We start from the raw sequence: 24741 nt of genomic DNA on the forward strand, positions 1-24741 counted from the left end.
CATGAATGCAGCCTGTTAATTCAGTAATGAGTCACAACATGAAAGACGTGGTGGACGGAGTGGGGAACGGACATGGAGAGTGAGATAAAGATGGAGAAACTGTCAGGGCTGCCTCGGGAATGCTGGAGCGAGGAGACATGGCAGCAGCGTGTGTTTGTGTGCCCATTCCAGTCTTTTCTCGCTTTTCTCTTGGCTTCCCCCTCGCCTCTCCCCCTCTTTCTTTTCGCTTTCTTTTCTAATTTAACTTTTCGTAGACGTTTCTTACCCTGTTTAGTGCTCTTGCCAAGTCCCCCGGCGGACGGATGACAAAAGCCCTCTAAAAGCCATGTGATCTTCCATTTTCCGACAGCCACACTTCTGAGGATTAAGGCTATTTAATGACTATAATCTCCTTCTTTCTCAAAAGTGATTTCTCACATTCTGTCTCAGTCAGAGGGATTGCATTAGCATTAATAGATTTATAATTTGCCTGAATGACCAAATGTGCCAGGATTTTTTTTTCTCATTCCCTCACCGTTCTTTCTCCCTCCTCCTCCCCTACTTCTTAGTTATCTTTTTTTCCCCTTCTACTTCTTCTTCATGCTCAAGCAAGTGTTCCTTTGTATGTGGTGTGCTGTGGGGCAGTACATGGCTGGGGCTCAGCAGGACGGCGTACCTGTCAGTCGTGAGCAGCTCTCCCCTCTGCTCTCTCACCTCCGCTCGGCTCACATCAGAGACCAACCTGTCAGGGGCCACACTTTCATTGTGTAGCCAAAGAATTCACCTCAGTTAAGGCCCTTTGGGCTTTTCTTCCCCTCACTTTCTTGGGGCTGCCGAGGGCTTCTCTCTCTCCTGTGTTGCCAGGGTTTAACGTGTGACAGGATGACTCTTATTCTGACACGGACACAAAGACATTAGAGAAGGACTGGGGGGAATGGCTACAGTAGGGAGGGGCTTGTCCAGACACACCAGCTGTGGAGACAGCGGTGTACAGGCCTTAACTGTAATCTGAGAAAAATAGTTGTTCCCCCTTCCATCACTCCGACACACACATATAAATACATCACACACACAATACAGGCGGCGGTACTTGGATCTCTATTCAAGCAATTCCAGTTACTACACGTCTGGGCTCAAAAATAACATTTATGTTTAGATGTAGGTTCTCAACAAAGCAGTGTGCTCCTGGTATGGGGTGTAGGAAAGAAATAAAACCATTTCAGTCATTGTTAGTGTCTCCTGAACAAATCCTCTTAAAATAGTTTTATTCACTATCTCTGTCCGTTCTCTTTCTTCTTGTTCATGCTCATTTCTTAATTTATCATTTTCTAATCCTGTAATATTCCTCTCTCCTGATATTGGCTGCTGGATGGCATCTCTCCTGTTGCCTTGATGGTCTATGTGATATCTCTATTTTATAGTCTTTTACAGCGGAGGATTCTTTCCTTGCTCCAAGCTAAATTCATAATTCATGTTTTTATAAAAATCTTACCCACAAACCCCCGTGGAGTTTTATTTGCTCCGCACACCACCTACATTTTCAAGTGTATCGATTCATCACATGAATTTATTTTCCACCAAATATGCTGTGCACACCTTTGTATAACACATACTGTAGGAGGGGTGGTGGGAGGGGGACATACTCACAGTTGCTTACAGGGAGAAGTCTGTACCAAGTGCTTTCAAGGTTAGGCTATTCTCTCTCAGAATTGTTTTTTGTTGTCAATATTTAAATATTCCTTGCCCCAATATGGGGCTCAGCAGGACGCCTTTTGTTTTGTTACATAATAACATTGAGAAGACAGTCATTTATTTGAGAGTGGTCATGCCAAAATACAAATTAGATTGAGTCACCTGCCATCCAGCTATATAGTCGTTTACAAAGGAGGGTTTTATAAGATGTAGTATGTGTGGATAGGGGAAAGGGGGAGGCTGTGTACTTATTGTAAACATTTGGTTATGTGTGATGAGGAATACCAGAGGCTTCTCTATTCATCCATTTAGAGCAAAGTGTAAAACGCAGTCAAATAAAGCAAACAAACAGGCTGAGCTGGAGAATTCTGGGTTTGTCTGAGCCACCGTGGGATCCAGGCTCGCAGCATTCCTGCTCAATAAATCATGAGGATTTCTCCTCTCCCATCCCCTCCTCTCCTCTCCTCTCTTCTTCTCTACTCTAGTTTAGATGCTAAATAGATGACGTGTGGGCTGTCAGGCCCCCTCAGAATGCACAAAGCAGGGCAGAATGAATATATGATCTGCTTTGTGTGTATTTATATCATGTATGCATTAATAGACTTTTGTCTGAACTAAACTGGAGAAAAGCATGCATAATCCCATGTTTTATTTCATTCACTTTGTCATATAAGAATATCCTCATTATTTGAGTGTCTTCTAATAGGTTTTTGGAATTTCAATCTGGTCCCTATAATGAAAATATGATGAGGCAGATGTAATTCTAGAGGGGAGTGAGGGATGTTTTCTAAGGGATTATAAAGAGAGAGAAAATACACTTTGTCCTTATTTATTCAATCCTGTGGGAATACGTGTCTTTAATTCTTAGCTTCTATTTAGATTTTTTTTCTTGTCCTCTCTAACATTTGAATTCTGTCTGTGTTTTGCATTGCAGATGGTGATGATGACCCTGGGCTCTCCTGGGTAGCGTCCTCTCCCTCCAGCAAAGACGTGGCATCGCCGTCACAGATGCTGGGGGATGGCTGCTGTGATCTGGGCATGGGCACAGGGGAGGAAGAAGGGGGCGCGGGGCTGCCCTACCCCTGCCAGTTCTGCGACAAGTCCTTCAGCCGCCTCAGCTACCTGAAGCGCCACGAGCAGATCCACAGCGACAAGCTGCCCTTCAAGTGCACCTTCTGCAGCCGCCTGTTCAAGCACAAGCGCAGCCGCGACCGCCACGTCAAGCTCCACACCGGAGACAAGAAGTACAGCTGCCAGGAATGTGAGGCGGCTTTCTCCCGCAGCGACCATCTCAAGATCCACCTGAAGACCCACAGCTCCAGCAAGCCCTTTAAGTGCAGCGTGTGCAAGAGAGGCTTCTCCTCCACATCCTCTCTACAGAGTCACATGCAAGCTCACAGGAAGAACAAGGAGCACCTTGCCCTGCGTGCTGAAAAGGAAGGGGGGAAGCGTGGCAGCAATGCAGGCAGTGGAGGGGAGATGGACCAGGACCCATACATGTGTGACTACTGTGAGGAGACCTTCAGCCAGACAGACGAGCTGGAGAAGCACGTAGTGACCCGCCACCCCCAGCTGTCTGACCGCGTTGACTTACAGTGCATCCACTGCCCTGAGATCTTCAGCGACGAGGGCCCGCTGCTCTCCCACATCGAAAGGTCCCACGCCAACCGTAAACACAAGTGCCCTGTGTGCTTGGAGCAGTTCCCCTCTGTGGAGGACGTCTATTGCCACCTGGACAGCCACCGGCAGCCCGACTCCAGTAACCACAGTGCCAGCCCTGACCCAGTGCTGGGCAGCGTGGCATCCATGAGCAGCGCCACCCCAGACTCCAGTGCCTCTCTGGAGAGGGGTTCCACCCCTGACTCCACCCTGAAGCCCACCCAGAGCCGCCGCAAGCTGGCCCCCAACTCTGACCACGACGATGGGGGTCACTGGATGGCCAAGGTGACCTACAGCTGCCCCTACTGCTCCAAGAGAGACTTCAACAGCCTGGCCGTGCTGGAGATCCATCTGAAGACCATCCATGCAGACAAGCCCCAGCAGAACCACACCTGCCAGCTGTGTCTGGACACCCTGCCCACGCTCTACAACCTCAACGAGCACGTCCGCAAAGCCCACCGAAGCAGCGGGGGCGCCTCAGCGGCCTTCCCCCTGCTCCAGTTCACCAACGTCTCGGCCTTCCACTGCAACTACTGCCCAGACATGTTTGCAGACATCAACACCCTGCAAGAGCACATCCGCATGTCCCACTGCCTGCCTGGAGGAATGGTTGCAGGCTCCACCACCCTGGAGGGCAACCACGCCTTCTTCTGCAACCAGTGCTCCATGGGTTTCCTCACAGAGTCCTCTCTCACAGAGCACATCCAGCAGACCCACTGCAGCGGAGGAGGGGTTCCCAAGATGGAGTCCCCCGTTCTGCAGCCCTCCCAGTCCTTCATGGAGGTCTACTCCTGTCCCTACTGCACCAACTCACCCATCTTTGGCTCCCTGCTCAAGCTCACCAAGCACATCAAGGAGAACCACAAGAACATCCCACTGGCCAATAACAAGCGGCAAGCCAAGGTGGCTGACCTTAGCCCAGCTTCATCTGATGTTGAAATCTCCTCCCCCAAACGCCATAGGCTGGCTGGGGACTCTACCCTGGCAGGGTCCAATGGAGACTACCCCTGCAACCAGTGTGACCTACACTTCAGCAGCTTCGAGAGCTTCCAGGCCCATCTCAAGTCCCACCTGGAGATGCTGCTGAGGAGGCAGTCCTGCCCGCAGTGCAACAAAGAGGACTTTGACTCCCAGGAGTCTCTGCTGCAGCACCTGACAGTCCACTACACCACCACGTCCACACAGTACGTGTGTGAGAGTTGTGATAAGCAGTTCTCTTCTGTAGACGACCTGCAGAAGCACCTGCTGGACATGCACACCTTTGTGCTGTACCACTGCACGCTGTGCCAGGAGGTGTTTGACTCCAAGGTGTCCATCCAGGTCCACCTGGCTGTCAAGCACAGCAATGAGAAGAAGATGTTCCGCTGCACGGCCTGTGCCTGGGACTTCCGGAAGGAGAGTGACCTCCAGCTGCATGTCAAGCACAGCCACCTGGGACACCCCACTGGCCCTGCGGTCGCCGGCAAGGCCCGCAAGTGCATATTCTGTGGGGAGACGTTTGGCACCGAGGTGGAACTGCAGTGCCACATCACCACCCACAGTAAGAAGTTCAACTGCCGCTTTTGTGGTAAGGCCTTTCATGCTATTGTGCTGCTGGAGAGGCATCTGAGGGAGAAGCACTGTGTCTTCGACGGTGGCAATGGCACTGGGAATGGGGGCAGCCAGAATGGTACACCCAACGGGGTGACCCAGAGCTCCAAGCGTGGGGGAGGAGGCGAAAGATCGACAGTGACCACGGAGCAGGCAGACCTGCAGAGCATGCTGCTGAAGAATGCCAGCCAGGACGTAGCCAACAGCCATGAGGCCAGCGGAGGAGAGGAGGAGCTGGACAACTCAGAGCCCATGTACGCCTGTGACATCTGTGGAGCAGCCTACACCATGGAGAGTCTTCTGCAGAACCACCGGCTGAGGGACCACAACATCCAGCCCGGGGATGACGACGCCGGCACCCGCAAGAAGAAGGCCGACTTCATCAAGGGCAATCACAAGTGCAACGTGTGCTCACGGACCTTTTTTTCAGAGAATGGCCTGAGGGAGCACGCCCAGACCCATCGTGGCCCAGCCAAGCACTACATGTGCCCCATCTGTGGAGAGCGCTTCCCCTCCCTGCTCACGCTCACCGAACACAAGGTCACCCACAGCAAAAGCCTGGACACGGGCACCTGCCGCATCTGTAAGATGCCCCTGCAGAGCGAGGAGGACTTCATAGAGCACTGCCAGATGCACCCAGACTTGAGGAACTCTCTGACGGGCTTCCGCTGTGTGGTATGCATGCAGACCGTCACCTCCACCCTGGAGCTCAAGATCCACGGCACCTTCCACATGCAGAAGCTCTCGTCCGGTGGGGGCAGTGGGGGCGGGGGTGGATCGGCCTCCTCCTCCCCCAACGGCCAGCTGCAGCAACACAAGCACTACAAGTGTGCCCTGTGCCTCAAGGAGTTCAAGAACAAGCAGGAGCTGGTGAAGCTGGATGTGAACGGGCTGCCCTATGGGCTGTGTGCTGGCTGTATGAGCCGGGCTACCAACGGCCAGTCTCCCAGCGGGGGCACCACGCCCCAGGAGGCCGGGGGAGAGAAGGTTGCACCGGTGCTGCGATGCCCCGAGTGTGCTGTGAAGTTTGAGACCCTGGAGGACCTGGAGAGCCACGTTCAGGTGGACCACCCCGAGATGAGCCCGGAGACCAGTGGGGCCAAGAAGGTGACGGATGCCTCGCCTGTCCCTAAAGTAAGAACACTCTCACCATATTCTCCACTATGGCTCAGCATACAGATTTATATTAAGATCTACATACAATATGTGAAAATTCTAAGCTTAAGGTAACTGAGGTTTAATTTAGTAATTGATAAATCAATCACATAGTGAATACCCAACATTGTCCTCTGTGGTATAAAAGAAATAGAACACATTACCAATTCAACAAAAAGTTAAATGGCCCTGCATTTAGAAACATCTAGTGAATTGATTAAAACTTCAAAGCGAATTCATATTATTCAGTCATTCCTAATGCTTCAAGAGTGATCTGAAATGTTGTTCCCACTTTTTAAAATCCCTAATATTTTAGCAGTATTTTCTAGCAGTGTGTCTGTTCCCAGTGTGTAGTGTGTCAGTAGAAAGTCGTGCTCAGTTAGATGTGTGAATTCATGGCTGCGTTTCAGTGGGCCCTAGTGGTTCCTGCAGCTCAGCCCAGCTGAGGCATTGTACGGCCTGTTCGCTCTACTAGATATTGACAGTGAGGTCCCAGGGATGCTCAATCTTTACCTGTGCCTTTGTTTCAGTTCAATGCAACAGCAAGGAGAAACCTCATAACCCTCCTCTCCCCACCAGCACATTATTTTTGTGTCAGGAGAGCGCGTGTGTGGGTGCACGCTCTGGCTGTGAATGAAAAAGTAATTTGATAACCTCTCTAAAATTCTTGTCTACCTGTATGTTGCATTGCAGAAGAAGACGTACCAGTGCATCAAATGCCAAATGACCTTCGAGACAGAGCGAGAGATCCAGATCCACGTCGCCAATCACATGATCGGTGAGTCAGCCTCACCATTTCCTGTGTGTGTGTTTATCTTTGTGTCCGTCTCTTCTTTGGGTTTCCTCTCTGCACAGCCTTCTCTTTGGCCTAGCCCTCGCCCTCTCTCTCCCCGTTCTGCACAGCACACAGGTGTGAGACAGACCGGTGAAATGAACAGCTCTATTTCTGAAGCTGCCACCGCTCTCGACAGCTGTTCCATTGTTTAACACTTGACTGCACAGCTGAGGCCACAGTTGCAGGTCTGATTGTGTGGCAGGTAGCCTAGCGGTTAAGAGCATTCGGCCAGTAATTAAAAGGTTGCTGGTTCAAATCCCCAAGGTGCTCACCCTAATTGTTCCTGTAAGAAAATGTATTAGGTTGTGGAAAATGTTCTATGATAATAGACAGATTCCCAGAACATTAAAACTGCCCAGTTGTGCTGACATTCAGATAATGTTTTTGTTAGGTTCCACAGGAAATTCCTATGATGTTGTAAGAATGTTGACACAACACCTAGAACATCTAATTACGTTTTTGGAGTTGTTCTTTTGATATTTACATAGGTTGCACAGAACATTCCCACAATATTCCACAATTTCCAGATAAGTCTGTTTGTTTGACATTCAGAGCATATTTGTTTTAGGTTTAACATATTATTACAATTATGTTCACGCAATATACATTTTACCTTGTCTTGGAGGTCCTCAGAACATTTCAAAAACATTTAGACAATGTTATACTTAAGATTGACCTAATATTACCACAACATTCTCAGCATTAGAATGTATAGCTCCTTAAAGCATGATAATGCAGATTGGAGTACATCCCCATTATGTTTCTCACCAGATTTAATAGCAATTTGCATTTGAAGAAACACGTGGCATTTTAATTTAATTCATAGGACATACAAACGCATCCATATTTTGTACACTTCATATGTTGACAGTCTGCACATGTGGAGTTTGAACCTGCAATGTTTGGTCCCCAAGCCAGGTCTTTTATCCTCTGTGCCTCCAGCTCTCTTACATGTTCTTGTTTCAGTATATAGCAATGTCGGTATGGTCAATCAGGAATGTAAATCAGGAATTCCACGCTGGGTTGCGTTAAATGCGGAAGACTGACTAGGTATCCCCCTTTCCTTATCCTTTCTAGCCTTCTTATACATAACTAACACAGGGAAATACAGGGACTGGGTTATTCACCATCACTTCCCCCATCCTCTTTATATGCTGTATACTTCTAGGCCCATATTTACAAGGTATCCAAGACTATGAGTGCTGGCTGATACAGGACCTTTTCAGATCATGAAAAATAAGAGGGGGGACCATATCAAGGGTCTCAAAGTAGGAATTATATCGTCTGCGTTTTTTAAAAGTTGAACGGTCCATTTTTACACCGTTTTATTTTTTACAGTTAGTCTAATTTCTGCATTTCTGACTGGATTCATACATCTGGACATGCTCTCTTAGTAGATTATATCGGAGCCTCAAATTACTTTTTACTTTTATTTTATGTGGGATTGAATCTGCAATCTTCAGCTTTGCAGTTAGATCATTAACCCACTGTGTCACCAAGGGATAGCTGTAGTACAGAGGTATTTTCTCCAGTCTAATATGGTCAATCGGGACATAAAACATCATTAAAATGTCCCCATCCTCTTCTCGTGCTGTTGTACATATAACACTGTATTTTATTTCATGTTCAATCTAAAACCAATATGCTATGAATGTCATAAAAACGGACTTATTTGGAAGTTATTTAACATTATGCAACATTGTGGGAATGTTTTGTGCAACCTTCGTGAATATCATTAAGGGCATGTCCTGTGCAACCTAACTTAAACATTAGGAAACCTACCTCTTAAAGATAGGAAACCTATCTCTTGTATCGTGTAATGTATCCAAACTGTTCCCACAACCGAATGAAATGTTCTGGGAACCTTTAAAGAACTCAGAAAGGTTCTGTTAACATTCTTGCAACATCAAAGGAATGTTTTTTGCACCCAGATACAAACATTAACTGAATGTCAGCACAACTGGACAACTGGGGGGGACCTATCTCTTGTCATAGGCCCACAATGTTCCCACAACATAAAGAAACATTCTGGGAGACTTTAAAGAAGAGACCAAATATGTGCTGGGAATGTTCTTGTAATATCAGGTGAATGTTTTTTTGCACCCTAAAAGAAACATTGAAGAATCATCCTCACAAATGGACAGTTCTTTGTGTTTTGGGAACATATCTTTTGTAATGTCCCCACACTGTTCCCACAACCTAATGAAACATTCTGGGAAACTTTTTAAAGAACAGACTAAATGTGTCTGGGAACATTCTTGTAACATGAATGGAACATTTTATACAAACATTGTATAATCGTCAGCATGACTGGACAGTTTTTGTGTTATGAGAACGTTTGCCGCAACCTAACGAATGTTCTGGGAACTTTCACAGAACCAATTTTGGTTTGCTGGGAAAACATTACTGGTAACATTACTGAATATTACATTACCTGGAAACCTAATGAGAACTTTGGGAATATTCTGTGGTGGTTGTGACAGATGTTACAGATGTTGTTCACAACATTTAGTGAATGTTAGGAGAACATTCTAAGGATATTTCATGAAACAATGTATAAAACATGTTATCAAAACATTATATCATCTTAATGTTAGATAAAACATTAACTCAAATTTAATGGGAATCTTAGCTAATGTTCTGAGAATGTTCCCGGTTTGCTGGGATGTGCGTTTAACTGAAAAGTTCCTCTGTAGTTTTTACAGGCTTCCTCTGTGTTGTTATTCTGTGAAGTAATAATTGCTGCAGCAGCGTACTATAGTGTAGATTAACGAGCTTGGCCTGTGAGTAATTTGGGAGAACAAACGGCAGATCGCTGGGAGCCGCAGCGACTCCCTATCCTTCTCCAGGCCTGACAGCTGATACTAGAGTTGTGCCGGTTGATGTATTTTCAGTGCGTGGGTCCTCCCGAGTCCTGCAGTAGTTGTGTCTTGAGAGAGAGGGCTGGTACAGAACCACAGCTATAGTATACAGGCCTACTGCCTGCACCAGCCCAGAGTCTGGCTGGGAACATACATTCTCCATTGGATTCATTCACCAGCCCAGTTTTCTTTCTTTCTTTTTCTCTCACTTCCACTGTTGACTTAATTTCCTCCGTTCCTCCTTCCCCAGCCTCACCCTGTGTTCATTTTCTCTCCGCTCTCTGATGAGGGTTGAAGACCCATCCAGGTTCCCATGCTCTCTCTCATCTCCATCTCCTCCACCCTGAAAATCCTCTCCTTTCAGAGTTCTCTCCCCCTAAAAGACTGTTCCGTGATGGGGTGATGGGGCGGCTGGAAGAGGGGCAGGGGGAGCGCTTTTAAATGCTTGGCTCTCTCTCTCAGCCGCCATGGAGGGAATTTTGGGTTAATTAACATCATAATTGTTACAAAAACTGGAGGAGATTAATTATGGAATTGAGGAAGATTATTTTAAGTACTGTTATTATTTTATTATTTCTTTCTAACCCCTCTTCAAAGATGGATGACGTCTTTTCAGCAGTAAAAAAGAGCAGTGTCTTAACCTTTATCTGGTGAGGCGTCTTTGGTGAGAAAATTGAAGAGATCACAGAAGAGGAGAGTTTTCTGCTCTCCCTGTCGCTACTCTCTTTCTTGGGCAGATTACGAAACAATCATTAAAAAGCTACACTATCTGTCAGGTTTGATATATGACTGTTGAGGTTATCGCTGAGCTTTGATATTTACTCTCCACATTTCTCCTTATAGAAACCCTTCAGAATGCACAAGTATTAGTTCTCACGCGTTTAAAGCCCCAGTGAAGTAAAAAGTGTGATTTTGCTGTGTAATACTGCAACATTGTGAAAATGATGATAATGCCCCTTTAGTGTAAGAGCTGGTTGAAAAGACTGCCTGAAATGTCAGGGATGGAGTTTTGGTCTGCCTTGAGACATTAGTTAATATACAATTAGACAATTAGTTAATAGACCAATAAGAGTTCCTAATCTCTCTGCCAACAACAAGCTTTCAGTTTTCCCCTCCCCACTTAGACAGCAACCAGACAGTCTTAGCAAAGAACAATTTCTCAAGCAAGAATTTTGCTTAGAAGCTATTTATTTTTTAACCATTTTAATTGAAAACAATCACAGTAAGGTACTTCATTTTTACCCAGAAATGATTTGATATTGCGATAAAAACAGCTGCATTGGACCATCAACACATTTCTAACCTCCTAAAACATGTTGGGATTTTGTACTTTTTAATACTTGAAATCAGTTTGTTCACTAGAAGAGTAGCAGCAGTCAACACATTCTTCATTCTAATCCATTGTTCACCGTTTGTAAGGTGATGGATACTGTCTTTATCTCCATTGTGGCAGAGAGGCTGTTTAGGAGAGAGGGATCTAAAACAAGATGACTCCAGTCAGTGTGTTTTCTGTACGCCACATCACTAATGACAAAGCACCAGCGATGTGGCCTGCCCTTCTGTCTAACCATTTGTCAGCTGGGGTAATCATGTCCACTTCATTTCTTCCTCTCCGCTACTTTGCAGGTGTTCTGACACTCACCTCCCATTTCCATAAATGTTATTGATGTTCGTCTGCCATCCCAGGTCTGTGTGTGGTAGAGGTGTGTGTGTTGTGGGTGCACTTTGGTGGGTGTCTTTTGTCATTCATGCTATCTCAGCCCCTCCCCTGATGTAACTGAGAAACCTGAAATAAACTAACTTGCAAACACACACACTTCCCCTCCCCAGTGTATGTTCCCTGCACTCTTCACATTTGCACAGTGAAGATGTGCAGAGAGACACCCCACATACCCACCCACCCTGCCCTGTTATCCACAGTGATGTTTGTGAAGGTATGATCGTACCACTGCTCTCCCCCTCACAGCTTTGTGTAGGAATGATCATTAACAAGGAGGTGACACTGCATATCATTCAGTTTACATCCTGAACACTCCAACATCTGCCGAATGCTGGCTGCTCCCAGCCCCTTCCTGTGTGAGCCCAGCCCACCCCACCCCACACGTGTGTGTAGGATCTATGTTTGACTTCCCAATTGTCACTTTTCCTCTTTCCTCATACACGTCCACCCCACAGAGCGTGTGGATGGGCAGCCCCCCCCCCCCCCACACACACACACACACTTGCTTAGCTTTGAAGATGTATTTAGCTGAAGTTGATGATTTCCTCAGATGGCTTGTTATTCATGCATCCTCACTAGCTGTGGTTTCATTTTTGTGTTGCTAGCCAAGCTCGAGTGCGGATGATAATCGATGAGACTGGGAGAAGTGGAGGTGCAGGCACGTTCTGCTGGAAGAGAGCTTAATCAAGCTGGAGAGAGGGGGTGTACAAAAGCGGGTGTTAATTAATCAGAGTGGTGCGCCAGGCAAACGCCATGCGAGCGGTGTTCTCCAGCAGGCAGTGGGCCTGGAGGAATGTGGGTTTATTTCTCCTGCTGCCTGTTGATTGAACTGCTCTGATTATTTAATGTAGACATACCACTGCTGTGTGCCTGGGTGGAGAGGAAACTGCTTAACAACACTGCTCAGACAGTGTCACACAGTGTCACGTGTGATTACGCTAGCAGAATTATCATGATACACACGGCACACGCATACATACAGTATACACACACACACACAGATAGATAGATAAACCTGTTTACTTGCGTTACAGCCTCACTCCCCCTGTTAAAGATCTTCCCTATCAGATTGGCCTGTCAGCCTGTCACTCAGTATCCAAGTCATTGACCTGTCAAGCGTCTCTCCACTGTGAGGTTAGACTGGAATGTGATTATACAGCAGCATCCTCAGGGCAGTGCCAGTGTTTTACTCTGTCCTGGAGGACAGGTGATTTGAAGGGAGGCAGAGAGACTTCCAACTGTATAATCTAATCCAGTAATGTGATAGAGTCCTCCAAATCTGCTCTAACTGCACACTGGGCAAAGTAGAGTGTAGTGTACCCATGGCCTCTTAAACCCCTGTCAGACGACATCAGCTGTAATGGGATGAACAGATGGAAACTGACTGAGAGAGAGGGAAACTGCTGTCTGTTCTTAAAAACGTCATTAATGTAAGGTATCGTTTTTATTTTTAATACTATATTCCGTAATAGGACTAAATAACTTGATGAGTTCCTTGAAAGGAAGTAATTAATTTTACAAGATCTGTTTATACTTTTTTGAAAAGTATAAACATGTCCATGCTAACACCCACCAACCACTACATTTGTGTACACTCTCCACCCATGATAATTGTCTACACACTCCCATAGTTAAACAGCCAGCCACACAAAATCCCATTTCTCACACAGAGAAGAGGAGAGAGAGAAGACATTTTGGCCCGGGGTGATAACCTGCCTGTAGAGACACCCCAGTGTTCTGCTATTGTGTTGTAAAGCCCTGCGCCGTGCCTGCCGTGTGGGCTGTGACTGATCCCCATGTCTGCGTGCCTGCGCAAAGATGGAAATAATCACAATAATAATAGTCCACCCCTTCCAGGGCCACATGCTGAACAATAGGACTGGTGGACCAGAGCCTCTCATTTCCCAGGGAGAAAGAGTGTCAGAGGGCCAGATCATTTTCATTTCCTTTACCCAGATGGAGGGATATCACAGGCTGGTCTCATAAACTAGATGTAACATAGTAAACAAAAATATAGGACTATGAAATAAATAGGAAATGTTATGTTTGACTTGGCCACATAAGACAAAAGGTTACTTAAGTCAAAAACAAAGGGGGGGGGGGGGGGTGTAACACAAACGTCTAGCAGCCCAAAAGTTGTGTGTTCGAATCTAATTTTTGCTCATTAGAAATGTTGCAACTATTTACTACTTTTTAGCTAATTTGCAACTACTTAGCATGTTAGCTAACCATTCCCTTAATGTTAACCCTTTAACGTAACCTTAACCCTAACCTCTAGACTAGCTAACTTTAGCCACCTAGCTAACATTAGCGTTAGTCACTTAGCAACCTAGCTAACATTAGCCACAACAAATTGCAATTCGTAACATATCGTATGAATTGTAACTCATAACATTTGTAATATATCATAGGAAATGGATGATGGACATCCACAAATTAATACATACCATACCAAAAGTAACATATCATACTAATTTGAGCGTTACGGATTTTAATTTACTATGTTACGTATAACCCTGAGTCCAGGTTGGATACCAAGGAGACAATACATTGGGAAGGCTGAGGTGAGTAGGGAACAACTGAAACTAATATTTGAAAAAGTGTGTGGAGTCATTAGCAATGGCTGCTTTTTCAGTGTCTCAGCTGAGTGGTATTGTGGGCATGAAGACTAACTATTAATTAGTCTTGACAAAATTACTATTGAGATAAATTGTAAAATGCCTTTTTCATATTATTTTTGTTATGACATACGTCTTACACTTATGTGTATGATGTGGTAAAGCCTTCACATTTGAGACAAAAGCTCTCAGCAGTGTCGACGCCATCTTGTTTTCCTCATAGTGACAAGGGAATAGGGATGGAAGGACTGTTCTAAGAAACTGGATACAGTTCCGTGGTTCTGCATCTTCCCTATTTATAGGCTAGCCGTGCCATAGCGGGGTGTGAGGTTGGGGGGGGGGTGCTGTGCACCACAGTGGGGCCACCCCCCAGGGCCCTAGGCTGGGGATCCCACCTGTGTGGTTAATCACAGTGCTCTATGCATTCAGAGCGTAATTTTAGCCCTGGTTTGGCAGGGCTCAGTGGTGCAACTGGCCCTGCACGTCGGCCTCCCCTGCTGACAGGGGTGGGAGAGTCAGGGGGGAGGGACAGAGAAGGGAGGCAGAGGGAAGGGGGGGGGGGCAGCCTTACCACTCACACCTGCAGGGGGCTCCTCCATGGTTTGCAGCTGCACAGTGGAAAACAATAAAGCCTGCAAAAAAAAATGCCAGTGTGGTCCTCCTGAGAGACCCCAACACACAAAGAGAGGAGAGAAGTGAGGGAGAGAGAAAAGACAGAAAAGGGAATTCTAAGCAGGCAAAGACTGCCTTAGCAACTCAACCGACAGCAATAAACAAGGTAAAGAGATACAGATTGTGGTTGTCGATACCCAGCTATATCTTTCTCTTCTAAAAATACTCATGGTAGCTGATACAAATATTTGTGCGGTACAACTGCTACTACTACTGGTATTTGGTCAGAATATGCAAGCACCATTTTTTGCGTGTGGATGCATGTGCTGCTCTCAGTATTTGTGGGCTTACACACTTCAGGACAGGCTGAGATGGGAGAAATGAGGAGCTTACTCATTCACATCACCTCACTATCCCCCCCCCCCCCCCCCCCCCCCCCCCCCCTTTCTCTCTTCCAAATTCAAGGGGCTTTATTGGCATGGGAAACATATGTTAACATTGCCAAAGCAAGTGAAGTAGATAATGTACAAAAGTGAAATAAACAATAAAAATGAAGAGTAAACATTACACTCACTCTCTCTCTCACACACACACACACACACACACACACACACACGCACGCACGCGGCTCTGCTCTCCAACACATCCTGAGGAAAAGCATGCAGACACTAATGCCTCACTAATCACCGGCACCCAGAACTCACAGCACGCCCACTCTCCTCTCAATCGCCCTTAATCAGCCAACACATTTCAATTAGCATATTGTGTTTAACCTCACTTTCATCTGCTTTTATTAGTAGATTGAGCTGTACTCTCTCTCCCCCCCATTCAGCCCTCTCTCTCTCTCCACCTCGCTCTCGCTCCACCTCCCACCTCTCTCTCTCCACCTCTTTCTTTCTCTTTCTCTCTCCCTCTACCCCCGTCTCCTCTCTCTCCCCCTCCTTCCATCTCAAGGCTGGGTGTCTCTCTCTTCCCCACTCCAGTAACAGTACCCGTGGAAGAGAGCAGTGTAATAGATACATCTATTAAAGCATATACTGGAGTCAGACTGTTTCTCCCCTCAGCAAGGCCTAAACTAAGTCTGGATATACAATCGCATCAGTTGAGCACTTTAGTCTTATGACTCAGTTTCTTCATTGGTATTTCCATCATATTCATTTCCTGGTGGACATGAATTGTGATTTTAATCTTGGTCTTGTGACGACAGAGTAGAGTGAGTTGGTTTGATATTGAAGGATGAGCATCAGTCCGGATCTGGATAAAGAGAGAGTGTCAGGTGCATGGTATGGTAGCTGCTGCCCCACCATAACCCCCCATGTATGAACCCCCTAACCCCCATCTAATCATGGACCTACTGACTAACTGTCACCCTGCCTTCTCTTTCCACCCACCTTGCCTGTCGGACGCCTGTAGGAGAACCTGCCCAGCTGCAAGGTTTGTCCCCCTTCTCTCTCCATACCAAGCTGTGTGAATGGAGACCTGCCTCACTGCCTGTTGAGCACTGGGAAAGAGTAGGGAGGGGGACCAGCCCATATGGCTAAATAGGGCTACAGGCAGGACACTGCATGATGCACACAATAGATAATATTGTACAATACTCCAAATAAAAAATAGCAGAATGCTTAATTGGCACTGCAACCGTGTCAAGAGGAGCTGTAGCCCCACTCTCAATGCAAACCCTCTCATATTATTTGCACACCAACATAAAGGTTCACCCCCACCCCTGATGATGGCTGTGTATGCATGATGAACCCCCCCCCCCCCCCCAGCCAGGCCCAGGGTACAGCCAATCACCTGAATCTAAGTGCCCCTGGGGGAGCCCAGCTAATGATGCATCTCATTCATGATTCTCACTTATTCATTTCAATGAACTTAGCGAGCTAGCGCCCCGAGCATGAACCCAGTTGAGCAGAGTGGCGGAAAGGCATCCCGGCTGATCCCTTTAACCCAGAAGTGATCTCACAATACAGTAGTGTAGTCATGTTATTCCTCTCCTCCTCTGGCTCAGACCTGACCTCTCACTGGTAAATCAGTCCCTACTATAAGGTCAATGCTCCCAACTATAGTCCTGCTGTCTTGGACTTGAAGTCATATGTTAGCCTTAATGCATGAGTGATGTTTAACGTACTATCTATCCTTTAGAGACATCATGAGACTAACCCTTTATACTGAGGCCAGACCTGTACTCTGTTCTCTTCCTGTGACAACCCAGCTATCTGCCTCTAGTGATGTCTGTCTGTGCTGCAGTTGGGCAGTGCTTGAGCAAACTCCTCGTAGTGTGTGTGTCGGTGTGTGTGTGTGAGGTGAAGAGAGAGCAAGGGAGAGAGACTGGTGAGAGAGACCTGGTGTGGGCTCTGTGTCACTGAAGACTTAATGAGGCAGCACACAAGAAGCTTTAGGAGTCCATGGATGTGGATAATGTGGATGATGGCTCACTCCACTGGGTGCATGAGTGTGTGTGTTCGTCGTGTGCCAGCCTGATAGCCATAGGGCAATGTTTTTGACAGATGAAAGCCGCTCTCTGCGTTCAGTCCAGGCTCATTACACCATTGCTCATGAGTAAGGTTAATTAATTATTGTATCATACATGATCCTCATTCAAATAGTCACCATCTCAAATATGCCTCTATATCTGCCCTTCCCTTGACTGTAGAACATGATAGTGTTAATGAGGTGTGTTGGAGGATGTTGGTTGTCTACTGGTCTCCACTGAACACACAGTAACACACTGTGGTGATGCTATGAACATGGGAACAGATGACAGGCCCCTCATGCATATCCCTCACCACCTGGAGCCAGCCAGCCAGAACACCAGAGGGGAGTGAGGGAGGGAGGATGTAGGGGAGAGAGGGTATCAGGGAGGGAGGGAGGGAGGGAGGTTATCATGGAAGAAGGGAGGGAGGGAGGGTATCATGGAAGGAGGGAGAGAGGGTATCATGAAAGGAGGGAGGGAGGGTATCATGAAAGGAGGGAGGGAGGGTATCATGAAAGGAGGGAGGGTATCATGGAGTGGGGGAGGATGAAGGAAGGCAGGAGGGCATGTATATTTGGTATTTCTCCTTTAAGGACCTTCTTGACTGCTTCATTGCGATTGGATATGAGGGAAGTCGATTGTTTAGCAGAATGTCAGCTGACCTCTCGTCATACAGACAACATTAAGTAACAGGAACACGGGTGTGCACATGGTCGTAGGCTGCCAGCCAGACTGAAGTGCTTATGAGTCAGAGAGCCTCCCACAGAATCTAGGTAGCAACTAACCCAATAACAGTAACTACTTCACGGCCATTGTGTTCCTGTCATTCTTTCTTTCTCCCTTTCTTTCTCCCTCTCTTTCTCCCTTTCTTTCTCCCTTTCTTTCTCCCTTTCTTTCTCTGCCGCTCTCTTCTGTGTTTCTCTAGTTCCCCCCCCACTGAGTATGACATGTTTGTAAGTTTTAAAAAAGCAGGAGGAGAAATAGCTCAGATGTTGGTGAAGTGTTTGTTTGCAAGGCTGAGTGCTGTTTGATCCCCCTGAGAGCTCATTTTTCCACGTTTGCGCTTGATTTGCTTCTTATGCTGTCTATTAAAAGTAATTACAAGCTGTTTGGAGATCTATAAGAGAACTGCTCAGGGGGAGCTCCTCCAAAACGTATGGGAACAGAATGGAAAATTGCCACACTTGTGTGTGTGTGTGCGTGTGCGTGCGCGTGTGCGTGCGTCTGTGTATCGGCATCTCAGATCCTGATGAGGGGGGGTGCATGAGAATAATGATGAGAAATTAAGAGGGGCTACATGTAATCCATTTTTCCGTGTGTGTTTTATACAAAGGTAAATGTAATTTGTGTCTACAACCACTAATGCCAGCCCTTGATGTCTGTGTTATACAGTAGTAGAGAGTGTATTTGCGTCTCATACCTTAAGTCGGCCTGTGCTTGTTTTAGTGATGTCAGAGGTGCACCTGCCCTTCTCTCCCCCTTGCTCCGCCCGGCTCTCACACCCGCCCAGGTGTGGCTGAGCCAGCTGCTGGGAAGAATGGGACAATTAAACTCCCTCCTCCCCCTCCCTGCCTCCTCTCCCTGCTTTGTCTGGTAATTGTTAAAAGACAAACAAGCCGCTTGCCTTTCTGCGCATGATAAACACGGGCCAGCCACAATTAGCTCCTCGCTTAATTCGTTAAGTATTCTGAATTTATTTTCTCGAGTGACGGCGACATCTGTCGAAGCCGGTGAGGAAGGTTCTGGGTACAGTGGTGAGAGGCGGTGCGGGGGGTGTGGGAGGTGTGGGGAGGGTGCAGGAGAGCAGAGCATCACACACCATAATAAATCACATTGACCTGAGTGTGTGAGCTCACAGCGGAGGACAGAGTACATAGGAGAGATGGAGGGAGGAGAGATGGAGGGAGGAGAGATGGAGGGACAAGAGATTGAGAGATGGAGGGAGGAGAGATGGAGGAAAGGATGAGGCATTCATGGACGGGGAGGAGAGTAATAGAGACAAGTTCATCAACAGAGAATAAATCAGTTGATCTTTGACCTCCAGGGTTCTCTAATGGTCTCTGTTAAGGCTCCTAATGACCTGCTATCTCATAGTTAATTTAGAATGGAAGATGTGCAGATTGGGTTTTAGATCAGTCTTTCTGATGAAGTCAGATAAAATGCTACGTTTCTAACTCCTCTGCGCTAATTAGCGTCTCCTGTCTGTCGGAAGTGATTTGAGTCTGATACGTCAGTGGGGAGCCAGGTGGGAGGCATGAGAGGATGTCACAGATCATCTTTCTCCAGATCAAGCAGAATGTCAGCTAGAGATGATTGGGGGAAAGTTTCCCCAACGCCCCCTTCCTTTTAGCTGCTGAGTGCCGGGGGTGGAGATCCCAGCGCGGCACAGGCCCCCCACCTGCTATTAGCTTCTCCGTATGTGCCTCTGTGTTTGTGTACGCTTGTGTGTGTTTGCACATGTTTGTGTGTGTGTATGTCTGGGTGGGAGAGGCAGGTGCTCGACCTCTGTATTCAAAGCCCCACTCCCAGGATGCAATGCGTGGCTCCCAGAAAGGTGACAGGCTGACCGATACATGCAACTTTGATACAGGGTTTTAGTGAGCATCACACGGTTAAATAGGAGTGGGGAGTCGGGATGCAACAGGAGGGAAAAGGTACAGCTGGCAACCTGATGTGATTTAGCACTCAAGCTACCATGGGTTTTCTGGGGTTTCACTTTTTAGGGAAAATATTTATTACAAACTTTTTTATTATGCTTTATATTACACCCCATGTAATATAATTACTCCCGAATTCAAATGAAGAAGGTATGGCAACTTTGTGGTTACATTATGCTTTAATTGGTCTAACTGGAGTAAAAACAGACAGAAGCAGGGAGGATGGAAAGAGTGTGAAAGAGATTATTAGGGCAATGGAGAGATGGAGAGCGAGAAGTGGGAGTTGGCAGGAAGATAGAGGGAGAGATGGAAAGAGGGAGATGAAGAGGGATCAGTTGGACGGTGGGGAATGAAGGGAATTTGGCAGTGAGAGGGAGTGAGAGAGAAGAGGTGGAAAGTAGTGGAGGACTGCATGAGCAGTGTTTTTGATGGTGAAGAGGTGGAGGGAGGGCAGAATGTACACTAGGCCACTGGCAGGGGGAGGCCACTGACAGGGGGAGGCTGACCTTCCAAGCCAGGGAGAGGTTGAGGACAGGGGGTTGATGGAGAGAGGGATAAGGGACAGACACAGGGATGGGAGGATAGAGAGGGGAGAGGAGAGGGGTGGGGGTGTGAGGAGAGTGATAGCTGCCTGACAGGGGCTCTTCCGGTTTTTGGCATGCGCGGTGAGCAGCTGGACTTCATTAGGCGCTGGTGTTAATTACTGGGACCAGACTGGAGCAGCGCGAGGAAAACACTCGCCTCAATTCAGCCAGGGTCACCTTGAAATCGTTTAGCATCACAGAGAGAGAGAGGGATGGAGAGACAGGGAGAAGTGGGCGCATGTGGGAGAGTGAGGCACCCATTCTTTTGTTTGTAGTGAGTAGCGCACTGATTCATGGTTGTGATTCAGGCTGTAATAAGACGCAGTGTTGGTTCATTAGTGATTAGTGATCACTGATTGCTGTTGACGGCGTTTACAAATGACCATTAAATGATGCAGCTGCTGCTGATGTGGAGGGTGGTGGAAAATGGAAGCAGATCAAAACAGGATCATGCATACAGAATACAGCTCTGGGTGGATATGGACTAGACACACTGCATTTCACTGATCTAATGTTGCTGTCCGGTCAGTGGCAGGGTAGTAAGGCTAGTTGTAGGACACAGCGTATGAAGACATTGGATACACTCAGGCATGTTCTGTACACACACTGAGCGGTTTTAGCAGTGAAGTGTGCAAGGTTTATCTTGGCTGTGTTTTCCTGATTACAAAGTATGATGACAGGAAGAGACTGAAATGAAAGGAAGAGAGGGCAGAGGAGAAATGCTGAAGCAATAGTATTCCGTTCTTATCTTCTCCCTATTAAACAGTTGTGTAAAATGGTGTTCTCTTGATGCTGCTCCCTATTATAATACAAAGGTATCCTACAATTTCCTCCCTAATACTCAACCATGACTGTTTTTCAAGGCTTTTTTTGACTTTGAATGCTTTCTTCTCCCCAGCGAAAATCAATGCATTCTGATTCAATAATTTCCCAAAGTGCATTGCTCTGGGCTCCCTGTGCTGAGAGAGGTGACAAATCCCACCATGGCGGCGTGAACCTTTCCCCCTCTTTCTCCTTCGTCTTCCTCCATTTCCTCCCTGCTTTTGGTTTTCTTTCTCTCATCTCCCTTTCATCTCTCTCTCTTTCTCTCCCAACACTGTGTTGCGACATAGCTCCAGAATTCATTGGAATTTCACAGCCTTCCCGGGCTCTCGTGAAAAACACTCATTTGTGACGGTGCCAACCTGTTAATGGCGGATGGCGGGGTCTTGCCGAATCCCACCTCCGCTCCCCGGTGCTCGTTATGGTGCGCTTGGCGCCGCGTGCTGCCTCCCATACATCTGCCAAACTCAGCTGCCAGGGAGTGGCGTAATTATCCCGTCGGAGCAAGCGACGCCTTCATATCGCCACAACTGGGGTTTCATTAGAGACCTGCACCTGTGGAGATGCTATGGTGCCCCCAATGTGTGAGGGTGTGTGTGTTATGCATATTGCGGGGCATGAAGCTGTGGGTGTTAGGGCCGTCTGTGTGAATTAGTTTGAGGTTGTTTTTTTCTCCTGTAACAGAATGATTTCTCACCATGGTGTTTGGGAGTTGAGTTTAGAGGCTGTCTGCGCTCAGAGCTCCATACTGGGTTAGTACAGTTCTGATCTTACACAGTTGTCTTAGTTCACAACTATTTTAGTCTCTAGACTGCATGTCGGATCAGTATTTTATTTTGTTCCCTCTCCCCTTTACTTCAGCAGACCTGTGCGTATCCCTGATATTGTAATTGTAGTGCCGTGTTCGGCAGGCCTAGTGCATAGTGAGGCAGTAACTGCAGTGCTGTCTGGGGCTGGGACGGCTGGGAGGGTTCGAGAGGGGAAAGGTGTCGCTGGCGGTAAGTGCAGGGTCATTAGCATCTCCTGACTGAGCTGAGACCTGAGAGCACAAATTCTGCTCCTTGCCTGGGCCGTCACACACACCAGCTGTGGCTGACTACATTTCCGTGCATAAGGTCATGTGTAGAGACTTAGAGTAGACTCTGCCGGAAAGTCTTCCGGGTTAGTTCAAAACATGTGTTTGAGTGGTTACGCTAGGTTTACCAGCAGAGCTCTTTACTGAGCGATGTGTCTTTTTACAGCTATATGTAGTTTCATGGATGTATCCTCTCCCTCCAGCTAGAACCCCCCCATGACAACTAGTATGTATCCCAGTGAGGGCCCAGGCACAGGTAGTGCTCTGATTTCCCCTGCACCCTCCCAAACAGGAGTATCTTCATCTATTACTGCTGCAGGAGACAGGAGAGACGGGGGAGGTGAGGAGAGGGGAATTGGGGGTGCAGGGGATTTATGTGGGGGTCACTATGGAGAGAACAGAGAGGGCAGTTAGAAGGCTAGGGGGCAATGGAGTGTTCCTTTTTCTCTCTGTGAGTACTTGCAGACCTCTGTTTACAGTCAAGCTATGACGACGCCTGGTCCACAGCAAATCTGCCCACTAGCAGAAGTAAAGCCATGGCAAGGGAGTTAAATCAGTTTGTGTTACTGTGTGTTTGTGTGTTTGCGTGCATGTGCGCATACATGTGTATGTGTTGGCTCTGGGCGGTATTATTCCGATTTTCCCTAATAGGTGGACCATGGAGGAATCATAAACCCCTTCTAAAGAGCCTCATAGCCCACTGGACTCACAGACTTCCTCTTATACATGCCAATCTAAGCACAGGGTGATTCACACTTAATGGTACAACTGCAGGAAATGTGAAAATGAGACACTGTGTGTGAGGCAGAGAGCAGGCTGAACAGACATTTCATGTCTAGATCACTGATGTGAACACTGGTGTAATAAAATGTCAGTACTACTATAGGTTTAGTCCACTTTAGTGTGGAGCAGAGTGGTGGATGGGTTTCAGACGACTCTATCTAGCCCTGTTCATCTTGAACATGAGATCTCAAGGGTTAAAGATGAGGTGTCGAAGTGTCTTGCAACATTGTCTGGTTTACACATTTAATTGCTCAACCCTCTTGAACAAATAAATCTACATTTTCTCTGCGAGACTGAGGGGATTTGGCGGGAGAGAAAAGAGAGGGAGCGTGAGGGACTGAGTGAGGGAGGGAGGGGTCTGGTGGTTGGTCCATCAGTCACATTAAAACACGCTGACAGCCTTCGGTTCCACACTAAACTTTGGACAAATAGCTTTCAGATCGATAGTTTCCCAACAGCAATATTTGGTATCAATGCATGTCCTTCTCATTACACCATGTGGCGGCCGTCTCCACGGGCGTGAATAATTTATCCGCCCGACGTGAACTGACTGCTAAAAGAGGGGAGGCCGCTCTCTCTCTCTCCCCCTCTCTCTCTCTCTCTCCCCCCCCCCTCTCTCTCTCTCTCTCTCTCTCCCTCCCTCTCTCACTCGCTCTCTCTCTCTCTCTCCCTCTCTCTCTCTCTCTCTCCCTCCCTCCCTCTCTCTCCCTCTCTCACTCCCTCTCTCCCTCTCTGTCTCTGCCTCTCTCTCTCTCGCTCTCTCTCTCTCTCTCTCCCTCCCTCCCTCTCTCTCTCTCTCTCTCTCTCTCTCTCTCTCTCTCTCTCACTCCCTCTCTCTCCCTCTCTCTCTCCCACTCTCCCTCCCTCTCCCTCTCTCTCTCTCTCTTCCTCTCTCTCTCTCTCTCTCTCTCTCTCTCTCTCTCTCTCTCTCTCTCTCTCTCTCTCTCTCCCTCTCTCTCCTCAGCCCAGGGCAGAGGATGAAGGACCTAACAACTACACTATTTCTCTACATTTTGAACCTACCTACCTCCTTCTCTCTTGCTTACTCATGCAAACTCACTTCCTTCCGCAATTTATTCCCTCACTTTTTCCCCCTGCAATCTGCACTCTGTAATTGTGTTGGTGTTACATGTTGGCATTTTTAGTTTGTCGCCGATATTAGTTCACTTTGACCTGATCTGATGTTCAGGTTGTACTAATATTGACTTCAGTAATCATTACTTTTAATGAGTCTTTGTGTTTTCATTGAGTCTTAAGCTATTTCAGATAGCTCACTACACACTGAGGCTACAACTAAGACATTAAAGCATTTCCCTGCTTTTTCTCAGGTAGATGGGGAGGCTGGGGGTTTCACCCCCTCTTCCTGTACCAGTAGTGTGACAGCCCTGGAAGGGTGGGCTAAGGTCAGTCCTGCCCACTGCAACGCATCAGAGCTGAGGATAACGTAGGTCCTGAGACAGACAGGGCTAAAGCAAGCGAGACCCCCCCAGCCTCCCTCCTCGAGCCTTCCCCCTTTGTCTTTCCGCCCCACGCGATGCTCATCGCTAAGTATTATAAATGTTAGCTCAGACGCTGCAATAATCTTCCCCCATAATAATAAAGTTTTATTGCCGTGTTCCTATTAGC

The 24741-nt window shown here is 47.2% G+C and overlaps 1 protein-coding gene across 2 annotated transcripts in view; it reads left to right on the plus strand.

Moving 5' to 3' along the window:
* Positions 1-24741, plus strand: part of LOC110520060 (zinc finger protein 423) — a 146939-nt gene that overhangs the window by 70105 nt on the left and 52093 nt on the right. The window contains exons 4-6 of one of the 2 annotated variants that reach the window (XM_036974568.2): positions 2606-6054; positions 6769-6853; positions 16135-16155. In XM_036974568.2, coding sequence (XP_036830463.1) covers positions 2606-6054; positions 6769-6853; positions 16135-16155 — 3555 coding nt within the window. The remainder of the gene's footprint in view (positions 1-2605; positions 6055-6768; positions 6854-16134; positions 16156-24741) is intronic. The other variant, XM_036974573.2, reaches the window with a different exon arrangement.

The sequence above is a fragment of the Oncorhynchus mykiss genome, chromosome 1 (assembly GCF_057628025.1).
Source record: "Oncorhynchus mykiss isolate SJ-2025 chromosome 1, ASM5762802v1, whole genome shotgun sequence".
Lineage (NCBI taxonomy): Eukaryota > Metazoa > Chordata > Actinopteri > Salmoniformes > Salmonidae > Oncorhynchus > Oncorhynchus mykiss.